Source organism: Peromyscus maniculatus, chromosome 21 (genome assembly GCF_049852395.1).
Source record: "Peromyscus maniculatus bairdii isolate BWxNUB_F1_BW_parent chromosome 21, HU_Pman_BW_mat_3.1, whole genome shotgun sequence".
Classification (NCBI taxonomy): Eukaryota; Metazoa; Chordata; class Mammalia; order Rodentia; family Cricetidae; genus Peromyscus; species Peromyscus maniculatus.
The window spans coordinates 1,063,755-1,082,659 of NC_134872.1; the positions used below are offsets into that span (position 1 = coordinate 1,063,755).

Here is an 18,905-nt window from a genome sequence, read left to right on the forward strand (position 1 = left end):
CATTTAATAGAAGGATGTGGAGAAGAAGGGGATGCTGAGATGAAGCCATATATACACAGCCAAGAAGAATGGACAGCTGAATTCAAAAACCATCAACAATTTCCAGAATTTAAAATCCTGAATCATGACATGACACTAGTGGAATTCAGGTGTTTCTGGTACATGGACTGCTCTCACCCAATGTGAGGTTGAACTGTTGACTTTGTGTACATTCTACTTCACAAATGAGTCTGTCAGATATGCTAAGCCTATAGGCTGAAGATGATGCCCCAACACTGCGGAAACCTCATGTGACTGTCCAGGCAGCTGACTGTTTCTGTCAACTCACAAATTTTTTGGAAGTTGCTTGCATGCACTTCCTGTTTTTATTTTTGTTAGCTAAGATTATTTCCTTCTTGGGTCTCTGAAGAAGTTGAAGATTAGTTATCATTGAAGATTAGTTAGTTATAGTTGAAAATTAATTAGGATAGAAAGTGAATTAGATACATCTTGGATTTACCAAAATAGGATAGATAATGGAATTATTTTCTCTGATTTGTCCAATACAAATCGACTAGACATTGTTTAGGTATTTATTATTTGTATATATTGTATATAGTTATTATACTTTTGTATATAGTTTTTCTTATGTTAGTTATAACCTTTTGCTTTTTTTTCTTTTCATTAAAATAGAAAAGGGGAAATGTGGTGGTATTCTAATTGTACTGAAATGTGATTTTGATTGTATGTTAATAAATAAAGTTGCCCAGGGGTCAGAGCTATTAGAGCCATAGCCAGAGTGTGGCGGTGGTGGCACACCACCTTTAATCCCAGCACTTGGTAGAAGAGCTAGGTAGATCTCTATGTGTTCAGGAATACAGCCAGCATTGGAGACATATGCCTTTAAGACCTGGGGGGCTGTACATACAGACAGTGATGAGGCAGTCACATGTTTGGGTTTCCAACCAATGAGAAGGCAGAACAAAAGACTATGAAAAGACTTACACACAGGAAATAGCTTTTTTTCGGAGAGCTAGGACCACCGCAGGAGGAAGGGTGAGAGAGAAAGCCTCTTGGCTTTCTCTTTTACATTGGTTCTGTGTTTCTTATTTAATAAGACGGTTGGTTACATCTACAATTGAAGGAGGATTTCTGGTGCAGAATAAAAACATGCAAATGCCTGCTTCCATAAGGATAGAACTACAAACCTATCAACCCCTTTGACAAGAAAAGGCCTCCCAGGAAAGCTGCTTTCTCTGGAGACTATAGAAATATGTAAAATCTGTCTATAATATAAAGTGGCACAATGGATCCTTTATAGGGACCCTGCATAGCCTACCTGGCCCAAAACATGCTTTGTAGACCAGGCTGGCCTTGAACTCTGAGATCAGTCTGCCCGTACCACCATACCTGACCCTTACATTTTAATTTATTTTGTATGTATGTCTGTGTGTATACAGATGTGAGAAGATAACTTTTGGGAGTTCTCTCCTTCCACCATGTGGATCCCTGGGATCAAATTCAGATTGTCAGGCTTGGCAGAGCCTTCATCTGCTGATCCATCTCATTGGCCCCTCATCTGAATTCCTTTGCTGGGGAGTACATGGACTGGGGTTAGGAAAGCTAAGAGCAAGATCTCTCTGGTAAACTCACCTCTGTATCATCAGGTCCTCTGGATGCCTTTTAAGCTCCTGGATTTCCTTCAGCCCATCTTTTAGATAAATACAAACATTTAGCATTTTTGTTATGGAAATTTAATACCACCATTGCAATATCATAAGGATATAGGAATGTAAGGTTAGGGCCAGGCATGGTTGCACACCTTCAATTTCAGAACTTACGAGGCAGAGGTCTCTATTCAAGACCAGTCTGGTCTGCATAGAAATTTCCAGGTCAGCCAGGGCTATATAGTCTGACTTATTAGATTCCAGCTACTGCTCAGGCCACAATTCCTGCAGCATCCCCACCTCCCATCCTCACCCAAAGATACCACTCAGACACTGTCTATGAATCTCTGCATAGTAGACTTTCAGGTATCAGGATTTCTCACCTGAAGAAGTGAGTTTATATCAAAGTGGGTGTTGGTGGTCATACATTCTGTTCCCCATTTCCTTCTGTGCCTCTTGCTGGGATTCAGAGCCTGGCTGCAGGCTTGTGCTGTGTGCAACCATCTCAGTTCTCAGAGAGCTATAAAATGGTACCCTTGCTTCTGCCACATGGGCCCTTATTCTTCTCTTCAGAAGTCCCAGCCATGCTGTCTGTCTCTGGTGCTGGGGCCTGAACTCCTGTCAGAGTCCCACCATGCTGTTGTCTGTCTATCCATGACATTAATAACCCTTTAAATAAATTACTTATCCCCAACAGTCCATCTCAGTGTCCATCTTCAGTCCACATCCCAGATGTTTCAAAAAAAGTATTTTATTTCTGTACCCCCAGACCAACTTCAAGCTTTCTCCATTCTTTTCTTTATAGAAAACTGACTGGATTAAAAATGCTCTCAAGAGAATGACATCATCCAGTGTGGGATTCATACACATGAGGTGGGACTGTCCTGACCACAGACCCATGGGTGCTGCCTAGTATAGGAACAAAGCTTTCCCTCTAGAAGTGCAGAGTCACCTCTCACAAGACAAAGAAAATTTCCTTTCTCAACAGGATGTCTAGTTTCACTTCCTCACCTGTAACCCCAAAATTGTCAACAAAGGAAGGCAAACAAATGGACTCAGACACCAGCCCATTAATTAGAAAAGATACTTAAGTGTCATAATTCTTTTACCCCCTCATGTTGCTGTGTCCTGGTTCACAGTAATCACTCTCTACTCATCTTTTAGATTCCCTTATGCCCTGACTTGTCATTTCTCTTAGATTTGAATTTAGAGGGAGAAAATTAACCTGAAGTTAAATACCCCAGGTATACTATTATATCTCAGTATTTTCACCAAAACTTACATATGGTTTAGATTGCATAGCCTTATTGAAGGTTCCAGTTTTGTATAGTACTTTGATAATTTCTTAATAGGAAGACAGACAGAGTGTCTTTATAGGCTTTCATTGTTCAGAAAGCTCCTGCTGAATGAGGCCCTCAAGCTTCTAGATCTTAAAGTCATTGGCTGTAAAACTTGATCTAGCTTAGAACATGAGATGCCTTGGTGAACTCCAAAACTCACCTCAAAATGCGTGACATTCATTATTTTTGTTCATTGTCTTCTCCCAAACAACATGTAGTTACATACATTTCTAGGAAATACGGCCGCCACTAATGGATTCCTAAGGCTCTTTTCTCTTGTTCTCTCCTTCACCCCCCTTTTTAGGATCTTGTCTTTCCCTCAAGAACTTTACTTCCTTTGAAAAGCTACATCTAGCTCTCTCTATATCACTGAACTGTAGTTTACATAATTTTGATAAGCCTTTCAGCTATACTTCCATGAAAAAAAATGGCCTTGCTGAAAGCATCCCTGGACAGCCCCTTCTTTATTGGGTCCATCTAGTGCCCCACTTTTCACAATGATTGGACCCCAATACAACACATGAACCCCAGTGTCTGTGTGCAGTGGCAGCAACAGTCATCCTAATTGAGGAAACTAGCCTCTTATTCAAGGATCCTCATTCACCCCCATGCTCTTAATGCTGTGCCTCCTACCTTAAAAGTCCTTAAGATAAAAATATCTGTGGGCCAGCAGACCCCCTGGGAACAAGTCCTGTGTCCAACATTCCTCATGATCTTGTATCACGTAACACTTTACATCTGTCTATATACATCTAGCCCTTTTAGACTGAGATCCTCTTTCCCTCAACATGATCACTTCACAGGTATAAAAATTATGTGAAGCAACAAGAGGCTCTTGGATACCTCTTCAAATAACCCAGATTGATTTCTCTGTGGTGATGCCTCTTAGAAAGCAGTTTTAGAAGAGAGATTATAATTGGCTATGCCACAGTTTCCCTCAGACACACTAAGCCCACTAGAAAGACAGTCTATGCTAATTCAGCCTGAAAGACCAGCTTTCCAGGCTGCAGCAGGGTTGTAAAAAGAAAGCTTCAGAGTACTGGAATTTAGGAATATTCTTTTTTCTATCTGAGAGTCTTAGAAATGGAATGAGACCCACACGTGTACTGACCATCACTCTCTTAATTTTTTCTCCATATATGTCCCTCTCTTTGTTATACACAGCTAATATATATTCAGCAGAAACTCTTCAGGCATTAAAGGTTTTATTTGAAATTTACATTTCATTTCTAAAGTAAATGATAAAAAGCAGACTGTTTTGATAACACACATGTAATAAATCTATCAGCTTCCTAATTAGTGGGCAGCTGCAGCTGTAAAAGAAGATCCAGCTGCTCTGTTATCCACTAAGGAGAGAGCCTATAAAGGGTCATAAAGGGGGTTATAAAGTTAAACTATTGGGGAATCTAGAAAATAAGTTGTGCATTGCACTTTATATTTCTAAGTGTATAAAACATTTTAAACTAACATTTTGATTAACAATTATAAAAGTGGTGGTTTCTCTCGGGCTTGGAGCTCCAAGATATTTAGGGTAGGAGTAGGAGAAGACAGCTGAAGAAACAGGTCCCTAGTGCTGGGATAAAGTAAGAGTGGAGGATCATCTTTCAATTTCCAATTAGCCCAAGTGGCTTGGCTAGTTCAGCAGATGCTGTCAGCCTGTTAGCAAAGCTTGCTTTGCATCTAATCAAATAGCCATAGCTGTTGCAAGCTGATATCCATGGCTGCAAGCAGTTTGGAAGTTAACTCTTTCCTTTCCTCTCCCAGTGATTTGTCCTGCTGAATGCTCTGACTGAAGCAGGCAGTGGTTGTAGCAGCCTCTGCTTTCTGTCTTTTATGCTCTCAGGGGGTCGTGTGGAATGATTTACAAGTAGGAACAGCAGGGGAAGCCAAATAAGATTATATAGTATTTTGCTGTCTCTTCCTTAGATCCCCAATGAAGGAAGGGAGGGAGGGAGGGGAGGAGAGTTTCAGAGTAAACATAGGTTCTCTGGTGCCTGTTATCCCCTGTAGCTGAGCCTGACCTACAAACCCAAGAAAACTCAGAGGTCTCCTTAGTTTCTTTTTACGTTTCTTGGGGGCCCAGGCCCTTTGGAATGTGTGGTTAAACGCTGCAGGGGGAAATGTTTATGATTATGTTGCTCTGTTGCCTCCTCCTCCAAGTCAGTTTCCTCCTCAGAGCTTAATTATTCAGTATCCTTTCTGAGCTGTTTTCTCTGGGATCTGTTATTAAAGGATAAGCATTCTTTCTAGATTCTGAGTGAGGTGATGGTGGAGGTCTTCCCTCTTGGGGAACAGTTGGTTCCGTGTCTGGTTTGTGCATCAGCTCTTGACCATTTGCCTATGCTTTTCTAAGTCCATTCCATACAGCAAATGCCGTAAGAGGCAGGTCCATCCTTTCATTTTTTTTTTTTTTTGTACACCAGTTATCTTAATATCTATCCCTATTGTCTACATCTAGGGTCCCCCAGTCTGGAAGCCAGGGGCTGACTTTTTGTATGAACTTAAGAAGGTCATTCAACTGACTAATACTACATTTATTTCCTCTCTTCTTAAGCGTGTATTTAATAATCTCAATGAACAATTGCTATTCTCTACATTCCATTTGACCCATTTTGAGGGAAAAACAGAGACAAAGGAAAAGACATAAGGAAGGTTGGGGAATTAGACTACTCACCTGTCTTTTCTGGCTCTCCATGTCCAGGGGATCTGCAGAATCCTGACTGAGGGCTATCTGAGGCTGCTGATTAGGGAGTCCTCTCTCTTGAACACTCCCAGAACGTACCAACATGGAACAACCTCCATGAGGACTTCTTTTTCTCCCATGGAGAGTCTTTTGATTATCTTTTTGCTGGTCCCCAATTCCAGCACCAGATAACACAACCCAAAAGACCAGCTTTCAAGGCTGCTACAGGGCTGTAAAAAGAATGCCGCAGAATAGCAGGACTTACGAATAATTTTTTTTTTTTTCTATCTGAGGGTCTTAGAAACAGAATGAGATACATTGGCGCACTGACGGTCACTCTTCTTTCTCTTTATGCTATTGAGAATATTACTCTTTCTAGAACTTCTGAAAGGACCAGGCAGACCCTATAACAGACTGCTCAGTCTTCTCTCAGAGACCAGGCCTCAATTTCAGTTTCCTGAGACTTGAGCAAGCAGTTTCAAGGAGGGTCATGAACAAAAGACATAGTCCTTGCAGTAGCTCCCTTTCTGCACATACTCTGACCGCTCAAGGTTCAGCCAGTTGTTTATTGTCTGGTACCCCTCACCCACTTAGAGCTACATGCATTGGTCAATATGTGCTAGGCCAGCCACCCTCCATGGCAGCTCAAGAACTGAGCCTGGTACTTGTCCAGGCCTGCTCAAAAATGATAACTGTAACCCCCAACCAGTAAATTCAAAGGTTACACACCCTTACTCAATCATATGATGCCAAGGCTTGTATCACCCTGCTTGTGGTTTTTCCCTTTAAAAACCCCTCACCTTATATCCTCAAACTACTGAAAATGTGCACCTATGAAACATGTACATGAAGGTTTACAGCAGTGTGTTGCTAATAGTAAAAAAGTTAAAACAACTCAAATAGCTATCAAATACTGGAGAGAAATAAAATGTGGCTTATTCATACAATAGAATATTATTAAGACATAAAAATGAAGGAGAAACTGACAGATTAAATGACTTTGGTGAACCTTCATAATTTCATTTGTAGATCTTTCCATTTCTAATTTATAAATACATTTGGGGTTATAAATTATAAATGTACTGTCTCCTGTCAACATTGTATACTTCTATTTGATGATTTCTGTGTCAAACATTATATGGAAATGTTTCCAAGTATTTTCTGTATTAACTGTGAATGAATAGAACAAAATAAATTGCCTGTGATGAAAAAAAAAAACCAAAAAACCCTCACCTTGAGAGCTCAGGGCCATCCTCCTCCACCCTCTATGTTAGAGTGCTGGAATATGGTCTAAACCCAGGCTTATAATCAATAAACCCCTGTGTGTTTTGCATCAGATATCGGCTCTGTGGTGGTTTTGCTTGGGGGTCTCGAGACATGGGTACAACACTTCTATTTTGGCAAAAAGAAACATGGAGACTACTAAAATTACTCCAAATAATGAGTATGGAACTTACCAAGAATTTGGCATAGTCTGGTAACTACAAATTCTTAACTTCAGCTGGTATTCCATGTACCAGCAGATGTTACTATGACTGCTCTATTACAGGTTATTCACTTTCCCACTAAGATTGCTACAGTAAAGAAACTAAAACTGCTGGGCGGTGGTGGTGCATACCTTTAATCCCAGCTCTCGGGAGGCAGAGGCAGGTGGATCTCTGAGTTTGAGCCAACCTGGTCTACAGAGTGAGTTCCAGGATGGCCAGGACTACACAGAGAAACTCTTTTTTTTTTTTTTTTTTTTTTTTTTGAGAAACTTTATCTTGAAAAAACAAACAAACAAAAAAAAAAAAAAAGCTTATGCACAGCAAATTAGAGGCTTGGCAGATACTAAACATGCAGCCTCAAATGCCCCATTCTTTTTGTACCCAATTCATAAGCCTGTATTTATCTCTGACTAGTACTATTATTGTCCTACAGTCGGAAAAAGGATAAATGGCTGAAAGTCTGGCCAAATGGACTTCCTCTAACCTTTAACATGTTGGCTTGCACATATCTTCTACAAAATAGGATGTATGTGTCCTCATAGCTAAGGGACTAAAAACATTTGGCTTTCCCCTGAGGTTCCTACATTAGAAATAACTTTATGTAGGAACTTATGTAGGAAGAAACCACCCAGCTGACATCAGATGAAAGAAAAACATCCTCCTGGATTCATATGAATCAAAGCAAATGAGATCAGGACAATTGGAGGGCCAGCCCTACAAGTGACTTTAGATGGCCAGGCTGGTTCTCAAGCCCCAGCGGCAGACAGCACCATAACGTAGAGAGTCATTTCCCAGGGTCATGGATCAGGATCCATCTACTCCCCTCTCATAATGTTCTTTGAAAAGACCTCCTAAAGATAAAGCTATTGCTTTATTATTATTATTATTATTATTATTATTATTATTATTATTATTATTTGCTTTTTTGAGACAGGGTTTCTCTGTGTAGCCATGGCTGTCCTGGAACTCAATCTGCAGACCAGGCTAGCCTAAAACTCAGAGATCCACTTGCCTCTGTCTCCTGAGTGCTGGGATTAATGGCATGTGCTGCCACCACAGCCCAGAAAGATAAAACTTTAAAACACTTTTCTTGTGCTTTTCTCTTTGTGGGTCATTCATTGATCACCCTCCTTGCAATCTCCAACACACACACACACACACACACACACACACACACACACACACACACACACCCTAACCAGGCAGTCCTCATTTTTCAAATGCTGGGATTTCAGGTCTCTGTTACCATATTGAGCTTTAGTCTGCATTTCTTAAAACACAAGATATCTATTCATCAGATAAATCAGTCTAAACCATTTGTGACTAATTATTTTATGAATAGTTGCTTTAATGGGTTTTGGGGGAATGTGCCTAGATTTATTCTTTTCTGATTATATAGTTTTATTCTAATTTATCCTTTTCTCTGTTTGAAGATTTATTGCCATTTGGTTATTGGTCTGCTTTTCCTTTTCACAGCTGCCAACTCCTGTGTGACACTCCCAGGGAAATTTCAGATGGGGAAGTGACAGAGTCCAGGGACTCTCACCAAAATCTGGAACTCTGGCATGCTGATTTGTTTGTTTGTCTTGCTTTTTGAGGAAGTGTCTCTCTCTGTAGTTCTAGTTGTCCTGGAGCTCACTGTGTACTCAAACTCATGGTGATCTGCCTGACCCTGTCTTCAGAGTACTGGGATCAAAGCGTGCACCACCATGCTTAGCTTATACTGTTTTTATTGTTGTTGTTTGGTTGTTTTGCTTTTCAAATGCTTTATTTACTTACATTATTTTTCTATGCAAATGGGCAAAACTGCACTGTTCACAGAAACTTATACGGAATGGGAAGGCAATCGCCAATTAGAAGCTGGCGACACAAGACCCATGGAAATAACACAAGGCTCACCACAAACAGATCAGTAAAGGCATGTCAGGAAAATACAAGGAAGAAGAAGGCAGTCAGAATCACTGTATGAATCTCATGGAAAATTGCAGAAGTCAAGGCATAAGGCAAAATTCATTATGATGAGCATGTTGATTAGAGAGCTCCTCCCTAAGAATATACAGTTTCTTGGCTGTAGCTCCCTAGGTTTCCTCCTGATTCTTTTCATCTTTTACATCATCTTATCCATAGCCTCTCCATCTCCACCCATCTCATCGTAAACCTGCCTATTGAGTACAGGACTTTCGGAGCAAGTCAATGAACCTGTCCTCTTCTCTTGTTTCTTGTAGGCTGGTGGCCATCACCTCTTCCCAAAGGATGGTCAATCTTCTGTCCATTCTGCAGCAGCTGCTCCATTTCTTCCTTTTCCTGGGCCTATCCCTTGAGATGTCTACCACTTCCCAATTCTCTCTGCAACACAAGGTGCCAGCAGACATGCTTTACTCACCCAGGCCTAATGCCAGCCTGCCATGCACAGGGCAGCAGGGATCTAGTGACCAGATGCCAGTGATGACTGTACCCATCAAGCACACTACAGCAAATATGACAAGTAAATTTGAGAGGCATAAAAGTATTTTTGATGTTATACGCCTCATGAAAGTATCTAAGTAATTTCATGGGTTCCATCCAGCTTCAGATGATTTTGGTTTTTGTTGGTCTTGGAGACACAAGACTTATTTCCACCATTCAAGAGGCTGAGACAAGGGGGCTTCCAGGACTTGAGGAATGGCCTGAACTCTATAATTCCTTTATGAGGCTCTGCAGCCTCATATTAGTTATTTTACATAAAGGAAGTTAGCAGCTGATATTGAACAGACTTTACTCTTCTCTCTCCTAACCTGCCTAATGTCCCAAATCACCAAAGGAGAAAATAATTACCTCTGGTCTTCTCCCTCAGTTTTATCGAGTGTCTTATGGCAAGAAGACTGTCAGCATCCTGGACAGACTTTTGCCACATACCATCATCATCTACTTTAGTCCCATCCAATGCTCCAAAACAAAACAATTTTCAAATAATCTTTCTCTGGGCACAACAGGTAATTACATGTTCTCTGAGCACATTGACTTCCTCTAAGAAACATTTACTATTCCCCAACATTCTGCATTATTTCCTGCTCACACACACAAAAAAAATTATAGAGTTCAGGCCATTCCTCAAGTCCTGGAAGCCCCCCTGTCTCAGCCTCTTGAATGGTGGAAATAAGTCTTGTGTCTCCAAGACCAACAAAAACCAAAATCATCTGAAGCTGGATGGAACCCATGAAATTACTTAGATACTTTCATGAGGCGTATAACATCAAAAATACTTTTATGCCTCTCAAATTTACTTGCCATATTTACTGTAGTGTGCTTGACAGTGAGTTCATCTGTTGACATCTTAGTCTGAATCAGGGCTGTGAAAAACTAACCAGAAGTTATTACATTCTTCACCACTACTTACTTGCAGAATATAAGGGCAGTCTCACATTTTAAAAATCTTTTTTAAAGTCAAAGTATAAAGGCACTGATGGAAGGGTTCCATGGTTAAGAGTGCTTCCTGATCTTGTAGATGACCCTAGTTCAGTTTCTAGCACACAAACATCTGCAGATGTTTCAGCTCACAAACACCTGCGATTCCAGTTCTAGGGAATTTGACTTCCTCTTCTGACCTCCATGACATCCTCACACACATGGCCTACATTCGCACGTTTACACACACACACACACACACACACACACACACACACACACACGCACACCCGTAAATAAATCTTTTTTTTTTAATGTCAGTGTCGCGTAGGGTGAGCTGGCTTAAACTCATACTAAATCTCTTGCCCCAGCACAGTCTCCTAAGTGCTGGGATTACAGATGTCGGTCACCATGCGCAGCTTTTAACACGGTAAATATAATGGGAATTAACCTACATCAAACTTTGAGGTACTTAATAATGTATAAGCACAAATAAGAGACCCTGAAACCAAAACATTCAGAATCTCAACACACCTCCTGACAGGACTCAAAGAGCTCCAATTACAGGAGGAAGTGGTCTCCATAAATCCCTGGTCTGAAGTTTTGCCTTCAAGGTGTTTGAGGTAGGGAAGCCATACGTTGGGAATTCCCTCATGGCCCGGGAATTCCTTTCTGTAGCCTTCAACCAGTGTTAGCTCTCCCTTTCCTCCATCTGGACACGTGTTCTCACTCCCACTGCAAGTCGAAATTCTGGAGAAAGCCACTCACAGTCACTGTGGTCTCTCCCCACAAACTACGACTCTATAAAATTTCCCAGAGAGGAACAAAGTCTCAATCCCTCCAGGTTTTCCAGACACCAAGGATGGGGGCTGCAGTGCAGCGCCCCACCCTCCTGCTGCTCTCAATACTCCTGCCTCTGATGCAGACCAAGACCCATAGTGGCGCTGGTGAGTGTGGGTCAGGAAGGAAAGGGCCTCTGCCTGGGGGAGCAAAGGCGCCCGGCTAGGGCAGCATCCCAAAGGCCCTTTCTCATCACCCACCCAGACTCTCCCGCTCCCTCCCCCAACCCACCCCCGTGCCCGAGCCCTGTGCCCTGCGCCCTGCTCCCCTTCCGGCTCCCCTTCCCTGCTCAGGGTCCCGGTAGGAGGGTCGGGGTCTCACTGAGCACCGCCCCCAGGGTCACACTTGCTGCGGTATTTCGTAACCACGACCACTTCTCCAATGGATCTCCGAGATCCCAAAGTCTTCATCGCTGGCTATGTGGACGACACGCAAATTCTGCGTTTCAACAGTAAATTGGCTACTAAACTGGAGCCGCGCGTGCCATGGGCAAAGGAGATAGGGCGTGATTATTGGGAGGGGGTAAGAAAGGGTCTGGAGCACTATTCACACACGGCCCAAGAAAACGTGCGATCTGCAATCCAGATTTATAACCAGAGTGCTAACGGTGAGTAATCCTTACATGTCCCCCACGGACTGGCCTAAGTCGCCCCGGGTGTCAGGTCCTAGGTTCGGTCCGAGGCTGAGGGGTCCGCAGAGACCCTGGATCCCGAGAGCATCCGACTGAGACCCAGTTTCCGGTTCTGTGGGTGGGCTGGGCCCTGAGACCCGGCTGACTTTAGGGGCGGCGGCAGCCTCTCATACCTTCCAGTGTTTAGTTGGTTGCGACGTGGGTCCGAACGGACTCTTCCTCCGTGGGCACTATAGACATGCCTTTGAAGGCCGTGATTTCTTACGCCTGAACGAGGACCTGAGAACTTGGACTGCGGTAGACAAGACGGCTCAGATCATCCAGCGACAGTGGGAGAAAAAAAATATAGCAGAGGGCTGGAGAAACTTCTTCGAGGGCGGGTGCATTGCTTGGCTACTCCGGCATTTGGAGCTAGGGAAGGAGACTCTGCAGCGCTCAGGTAAGGGGCTGAGAAGCAATTCCTCCATGTGCACTCGGAGTAGGGCGCATGCCTCCATGGAGGGAGGAAAATGGGACTAGCTGAAAATACTGTAGCTCTCTCTAGTATCAGATGGGGAAGGAGTGTGCCTGGTTTTCCTGACAAAATGTCAGAGTGACTCTCCCAAGACTCACCCTTCCCTCAGGACAGTTTAAGGTCTCTTGGGATAGAAAAGATCCCTGAAGTAACCAACAGCAGCCCCGTTCAGTCTGCAGCCCATTGTGAACCATAGCCTCCCAGAGGCTGAGTTCTCTGCCCACACCCAATGTCTTTGGAGGTCTGACTCAGGTGATATGAGTCTCTCATCTCACCACCCAAGTCAGAACCAGAAATCCCCTTTTCATGGTGGGGAACTTGGGAATCTTCCTTTTCCAAGAAATATATTATACTAGTGTCTGAGTGTAGACAACTTGTGTGGAGTTTGCTCATGTCCCCCCCTCCCTCAATACCCCTCGTGCCCCCCATGCCCCCCTACCCCACCCCCCACCACACCCCCCACCCCAGCACACACACACACACACACACACACACACACACACACACACACACACACACATATTTGATGTTCTTGGATTCTCCTGTGCATTGCCAGGATTGACACATGAATATCGCTTAAATCCCTTAGTTGATTTTCCAACTCTTCTCAGACCCCCCAAAGGCACGTGTAGCCCATCACCCCAGACCTGAAGGTGGTGTCACCCTGAGGTGCTGGGCCCTGGGCTTCTACCCTGCTGACATCACCCTGACCTGGCAGAAGGATGGGGAGGATCTGACCCAGGACATGGAACTTGTGGACACCAGGCCTGCAGGCGATGGAACCTTCCAGAAGTGGGCAGCTCTGGTAGTACCTTCTGGAGAGGAGCAGAGATACACGTGCCATGTGCAGCATCAGGGGCTGCCTGAGCCCCTCACCCTGAGATGGGGTAAGGAGGGGTGAGAGAACAGAGCCTGTTGTCAAGGAAAACAGGTGACCTTCTGGAGACCCTGAGTGGGATCAGTGCTGAGCTGGGGGTTAGGGCCCCTCAACTCTACTCTGTCTTCCCAGAGCCACCACCTTCTTGGCCCACAATTGGGATGACTGTTGGTGTGGTTCTCCTTGGAGTTGTGGTCACTGGAGCTGTGGCTGCCCTTGTGATGATGAAGAAGAAAAGTTCAGGTAGGGAAGGGATTGGTGTCTGAGGGTTTTCCATGAGTTGAAGCCCTAGATGGAAATGTGCTAATGTCCTGTTTTGTTACTATGAGACACACCTGTGTGTGAGTGTTCACCTAACCTGAGACTCAGTGGACTAGCCGTGTTTCTCTCTCTCTCTCTCTCTCTCTCTCTCTCTCTCTCTCTCTCTCTCTCTCTCTCTCTCTCTCTTTTTGTTTGTTTTGCTTTAAAGACAAAGTATAGCCCTGGCTGTCCTGGAACCCACTATCCAGACCAGGCTAGCCTCAAACTCAGAGATCCACCTGTCTTTGCCTCCCAAGTGCTAGGATTAAAGTTGTGTGCCACCATGCCCATCTGTGCTATTACTTTTTAAAGTATGGGCTATGGAGGTACTCTAGAGCATCATTACCCTGGATCTCTGTCAGTCTTTTTATTTCCTCTGATTTAGTTACTCAGGTAACTTTTCCAGGAATCTACTTTCATCATTGTATTTCCACCTTTTACTATCTTGTCCCAGCTCTTGAACTCTTCTTACACATTAAGGGAACAACTAGTAGGTGTACAGAAAGGAGACAGAGAGCAAGTCCCTCTGTCACTTTCCTAACATTCCTGCAGCTGGGCACCACATGGTAGTCCTCGGCTCCACCAGCTGAATGACCACATGCTGCACATTGACTCAGCACATGGTGATAAGGAAAAGCTGGAACTACATAAATGAATTTGGCTGGAGTGACATTGGCACATCCAGTTCCCATGAGTGGCAGGAAATCTGTCCCACAGAGACCAGCTCCAGACTATCAGTGATTCCTGTACTCAGTGGATCCTTGTGGGACGTGATATTGATGGGCTTGTCAGTTCTGTTCCCAGCTATGAAGCCTCAGATTTGGTTCATGGCTTTTTCCAAAACAAAATAATCACCAACTGTGCAATATCATATATTAAATTCCTTTGTTTTAAAATGATAAGAATTTGTATTCCATTATTAATCCTTAAAAGTAAGAAATTAGCCTAGGGAATTTTCAGATAGCAGCCAGTCAGAGACTCTGTAATTACTTATTTTCTATCTATTTTCTTACTGTATTTTCTATCTGAGTCTACACCTAATGGGAGAGAAAATAATATATATCTGTTGACATGACAACTCAGGACTGATAATGTATATTCTCCCTTCTCTTTCTCAACCCCTCCCCAAAATGGAATGCCTGCATAACACCCTTTTCCATCATGGATGTTGTTCTCACCACTAACATCAGTGGCCATAAATCCTGTTCCAAAATACTCAGGACTCTTTCCAGATCCCTCATTTATATTGCTCAGAATGTAGCCCAGGACTCACACTTCCCTTTTCTGTTTCTCTGTTAACAGCATCTCACACTGTGTCCCAGGCTGGCTTGGGAATCACTATGTAGCTGTGATGGTTAATCTTCATCACCAACTTGACTGGATTAGAATCTCCTTGGTGATTCAGTTCTGGTCACATCTGAAGGAGTGTTTCCAGAGATTAATTAAGGATGGAAGACCAATGCTGGGGCCCAAGGATAAAATGAAGAACAGGACAAAGCCAGATGTGAGGATGCCTCCATGATGCTTCCTGATCTACTGAAGTTGGAGGAATCCCAGCCACATGCCCCTGCTGCCATTTACTCCATCACACCTTATGCTGAGATTGACTGAACCTTCTGAAATCATGAATCAGAATAAATCTTTCTTCCTTTAAGTTGCTTCTGCTGTTTTTTTTTTTTTGTCACACAATTTAAAAAAGTTATTAATAAAAAAATCCATATGGCTTTGAAATACCTGCAATCCTCTTTCCCCATCCTGGAGAGTTAGAATTACATATATGAACCACCATACCTGGCAGCAGGAATTATTTATGTAACGTGCCACAAGTGAGGCTGATGGATCTAGGAGGCCTAGGAGCTCCTTGTCTACATTCCTTGCAGCTCCATGATCTGAATAACAGCTGCCTCTGCACCACTTGTTATAAATACAGAGATTCTTGTGTCTTCACAGATTTCCCAAGTCTTTTATTTTGTTTTTGTTTCTAGGGTTTTGTTTCATTTTGTTTGTTTGTTGAAACAGTGTCACTATGTAGCCTTGACTGGCCTGGAACTACCTGTACATGTAGACCATGCTGGCCTTAAACTCAGAGAGATCCTATGAGAGGAGGCAACTGTCTCTGCCCAGAGTGCTGGGATTAAAAGCCTGTGTCATCAAGCCTGACTTTTTCTGAATCTTGCTGAGATGTCCAGAGGATTCCTGTGCACAGGAAAGTCTGGGACTCCCTGGTCTACCAGCCTTCTAGACACATGCCTAGAGCTGCACAGTCTGTGTTCAAGGTGTGTTCTCTAATGAGACCACTGAGCACTATTTCAGTCCTGTTCTCTTTCTTGTCTACAATTAATAATCCTTTTGATGATTTTATTCACTTCCAAGATTTTAAATGCTTTTTAAGACCACCTCCCAAATAAATTTCTCCAGCCCAGACAAGTCTCACCTCCAGGCTTTTCTGTCCCCAGTCAATCTGGTTGCTTTATGTGCGATTCCCTGTCTGCAAACAGCAAATCTATTCTTCTACTTGTACAGTCCTAAATTTTTGGTATCATCTTTACTTTAGTTTGTAGCCCAGATTTAATCCAATAGGAAATATTATAATGTAAATGTTTTAAATGAATTTAAATTTCCATTTCTTTGCACTGCTTTCCCTGCTCACACCTTAAGGGAAAGCAACCTGTGTCCCTTGCCTAAACTACTAAATGAATTTCCAATTGCTTCCTCCATTGTCTTGCTTGATTCCCATAAATTCATCCAGTTCTCAACCAGAATGATCCTTTGTTTGTTTGTTTGTGAAACATAGTCTATGGAGCTGAACTTGTAGTCTCATGTGTCTGCTTGCCAGTTCCTAGGCTTCCAGGTGTGCACCCCAACACCTGGCTCTTGGTTTTGTTGTTTTTGAATTATTTATATATTGTAGACATTAATCCTCTTTCAGATTTATAAGGGGTAAATATTTTCTCTCTTTCCTTAGACTGTCTTTTTACTATCTAATTGTTTTGTTTGCTGGGCAGAAGCTTTTTAATTTCATGCAATACCATTTGTCAACTCGGTATTGTTTCTTGAGCCATAAATCCTTTTCCAAAAGTCCTGATCTATGCATATATCAATAGGGTTTCCCTCTAGAAGAATTTAGAGTTTCATATTACATCTACGATGTTTGAGATGCTACTTTTCTACAGGATGAGAGATAGAGATGCAGTTTTGTTCTTCTACATGGGGATATCAAGTTTTCCCCACACCATTTGTTCATTGGGTTTTCCTTTTTTCACCAATGTATGTTTTAGGCATTAAGGTTGAAAATAAAATAACTGTATTAAGGGTTTTTGTGGTATTGGAGGGCCAAGAAATACCACAAAAATCACACCATGCAATAGACCTCACACAGGGAATTTACTGGGAGAGGAGTCAAAAAGGCTGCCTCTGAGTGGGTATGTGAGAGCGAGGCAGAGAGGGACGAGGAGAAAGAGAGAGGAAGGGATGATGGCTCCAAGCTTATGGGGGTATGGAGCATGAGCATTTGGGACCATTGTACGGTGGAAATGTGTCCCATTGTGATGACAGTGATGCTTGTGCTGAGCGTTTGAAGGCTGGGTGGGGGATGAGGGAGCGCCTGGTTATGGAATGTGGGTAGTTCTAACACTGTAGCTATAGATTACATGAGTCCTCTACTCTATTCCATTGGTCTGTGTCTATTTCTGTGCCAGTACCATGTTTTTACTTCTTCTTTTTTAAAATCATTTCTCTGTAATGGAGTCTGCAATCAGGATTTTAACACTTCTAGTGTTGTTCTTCCCGCTAAGAACTACTTTGGCCTTTAGGGGATTTTTCTGCATCCATGTACATTTAGAATTTTTTCTAGTTCCTTAAAGAATGACATTGGCGGGGGGGGGGGGGGGGGGGGGGGGGGGGGGGGGGGGCTGGAGAGATTCCCAGCAACCACATGGTGGCTCACAACCATCTGTAATGAGATCTGGTGCCCTCTTCTGGCCTGCAGGGATATGTGCAGACAGAACACTGTATACATAAATAAATAAATCTTAAAAAAAAAAAATGACATTGGGAATTGCACTTAATTTCTAGATTTATTTCAGGAATATAGCCATATTTGCAATATTAATTTTGCCTATTTATGAGTATAGGGGCCTTTCTATATCTTTTAGTGTATTTTATTTCTTTTTTGTTTGGTTGGCTAATTAGTTTTGGTTTTTGAGACAAAGTCTAACTATGTAAACCAGGTTGGCCCCAAAGTTGAAGCAATTCTCCTTTTTCTGCCGAGTGTTGGGTTACAGATGTAAGTCCTCATGCCCTGCCTTATTTGATGTTTTAGAGCTTTAAGATAAGATGTCTTTAATCTCTTTATCTATATTCCTAGGTATTTAGTTGTTTTTTTTTTTTTTTGAAGCAATTATGGGTGGAATTCTTTTCCTGATATTCATCACCATGTTAGTTGTTGTTATATTGAAAAGCTGCTGGCTGTTATATGGGGCTTTATATCCTGCTACTTTGCTGAAATTATGTTTGATTTCAAACATAGGATCATATCACTTACAAATAAAGATCATTTAACTTCTTGATTTACGTCTTGTGTCCATTTTCTTTCTTTCTCTTGCTTTATGGCTCTTAAGACATCAAGAACTATATTAAATAGGAGTGGAGAAAATAAACACCCTTTGTCTCATCTTAATTTTAGAGGAAATGCTGTTTCCCCCATTTAGTATAATGCTGGATAGAATTTTCTTATATAGAGCATTTATTACGTTGAAATACATTCTTTTTATTCCTAGTTTCTTCAGGGTTTCAGTTTATCACAAAAGATGGTGAACTTTGTCAAAGACCTCCTCTGTGTACATTGAGGTGACCCTGTGATTTCTGTCCTTGCATCTATGTGCCATATCACATTTATTGACCGAATATCTTGAGCCATCCTTGTATCATCCCTGGAATGATGCTGATTTGGTCATGTTATATGACATTTTAATGTGCTATTGACTTTTGCTTGCAAGTATTGTATTGAAAATGTTCACATCCAAGTTCATCAAAGAAATTGGCCTATTTTTCTGTTTTGTGTCTTTACCCAGTTTTGATATCAGGATAATGGTCATCTTATAAAATGCTTTTGGTAGTATTGTTTCTATTTTATGAAATGATTTGAGATACATTGATGTTAGTTCATCTTTAGATGTAGACTTCAACAGTGAGTCTATATGTT

General features: G+C 42.3%; 1 protein-coding gene and 1 pseudogene across 1 annotated transcript; one reads left to right on the top strand and one right to left on the bottom strand.

Moving 5' to 3' along the window:
- Nucleotides 1–9,147: 9,147 nt before the first annotated feature.
- On the bottom strand, nt 9,148–9,457 carry LOC102926699 (protein BEX3-like; annotated as a pseudogene).
- A 1,915-nt stretch (nt 9,458–11,372) lies between these two features.
- On the top strand, nt 11,373–15,624 carry LOC102905666 (H-2 class I histocompatibility antigen, Q10 alpha chain-like). Its single transcript, XM_076558086.1, has 6 exons — nt 11,373–11,487; nt 11,718–11,987; nt 12,175–12,450; nt 13,137–13,412; nt 13,535–13,645; nt 15,005–15,624. The coding sequence occupies exons 1-6, from the start codon at nt 11,403–11,405 to the stop codon at nt 15,046–15,048; spliced, it is 1,062 nt and encodes a 353-aa protein (XP_076414201.1). The 5' UTR covers nt 11,373–11,402; the 3' UTR covers nt 15,049–15,624.
- The last annotated feature ends 3,281 nt before the right edge of the window (nt 15,625–18,905 follow it).

Excerpts from the sequence above, each read along its gene's own strand:
- LOC102905666 (XM_076558086.1), top strand. The coding sequence starts at position 11,403 with ATGGGGGCTGCAGTGCAGCGCCCCACCCTCCTGCTGCTCTCAATACTC. Across the intron at positions 12,451-13,136 it reads GGAGACTCTGCAGCGCTCAG|ACCCCCCAAAGGCACGTGTA; the intron begins GTAAGGGGCTGA and ends AACTCTTCTCAG. Across the intron at positions 13,413-13,534 it reads GCCCCTCACCCTGAGATGGG|AGCCACCACCTTCTTGGCCC; the intron begins GTAAGGAGGGGT and ends CTGTCTTCCCAG.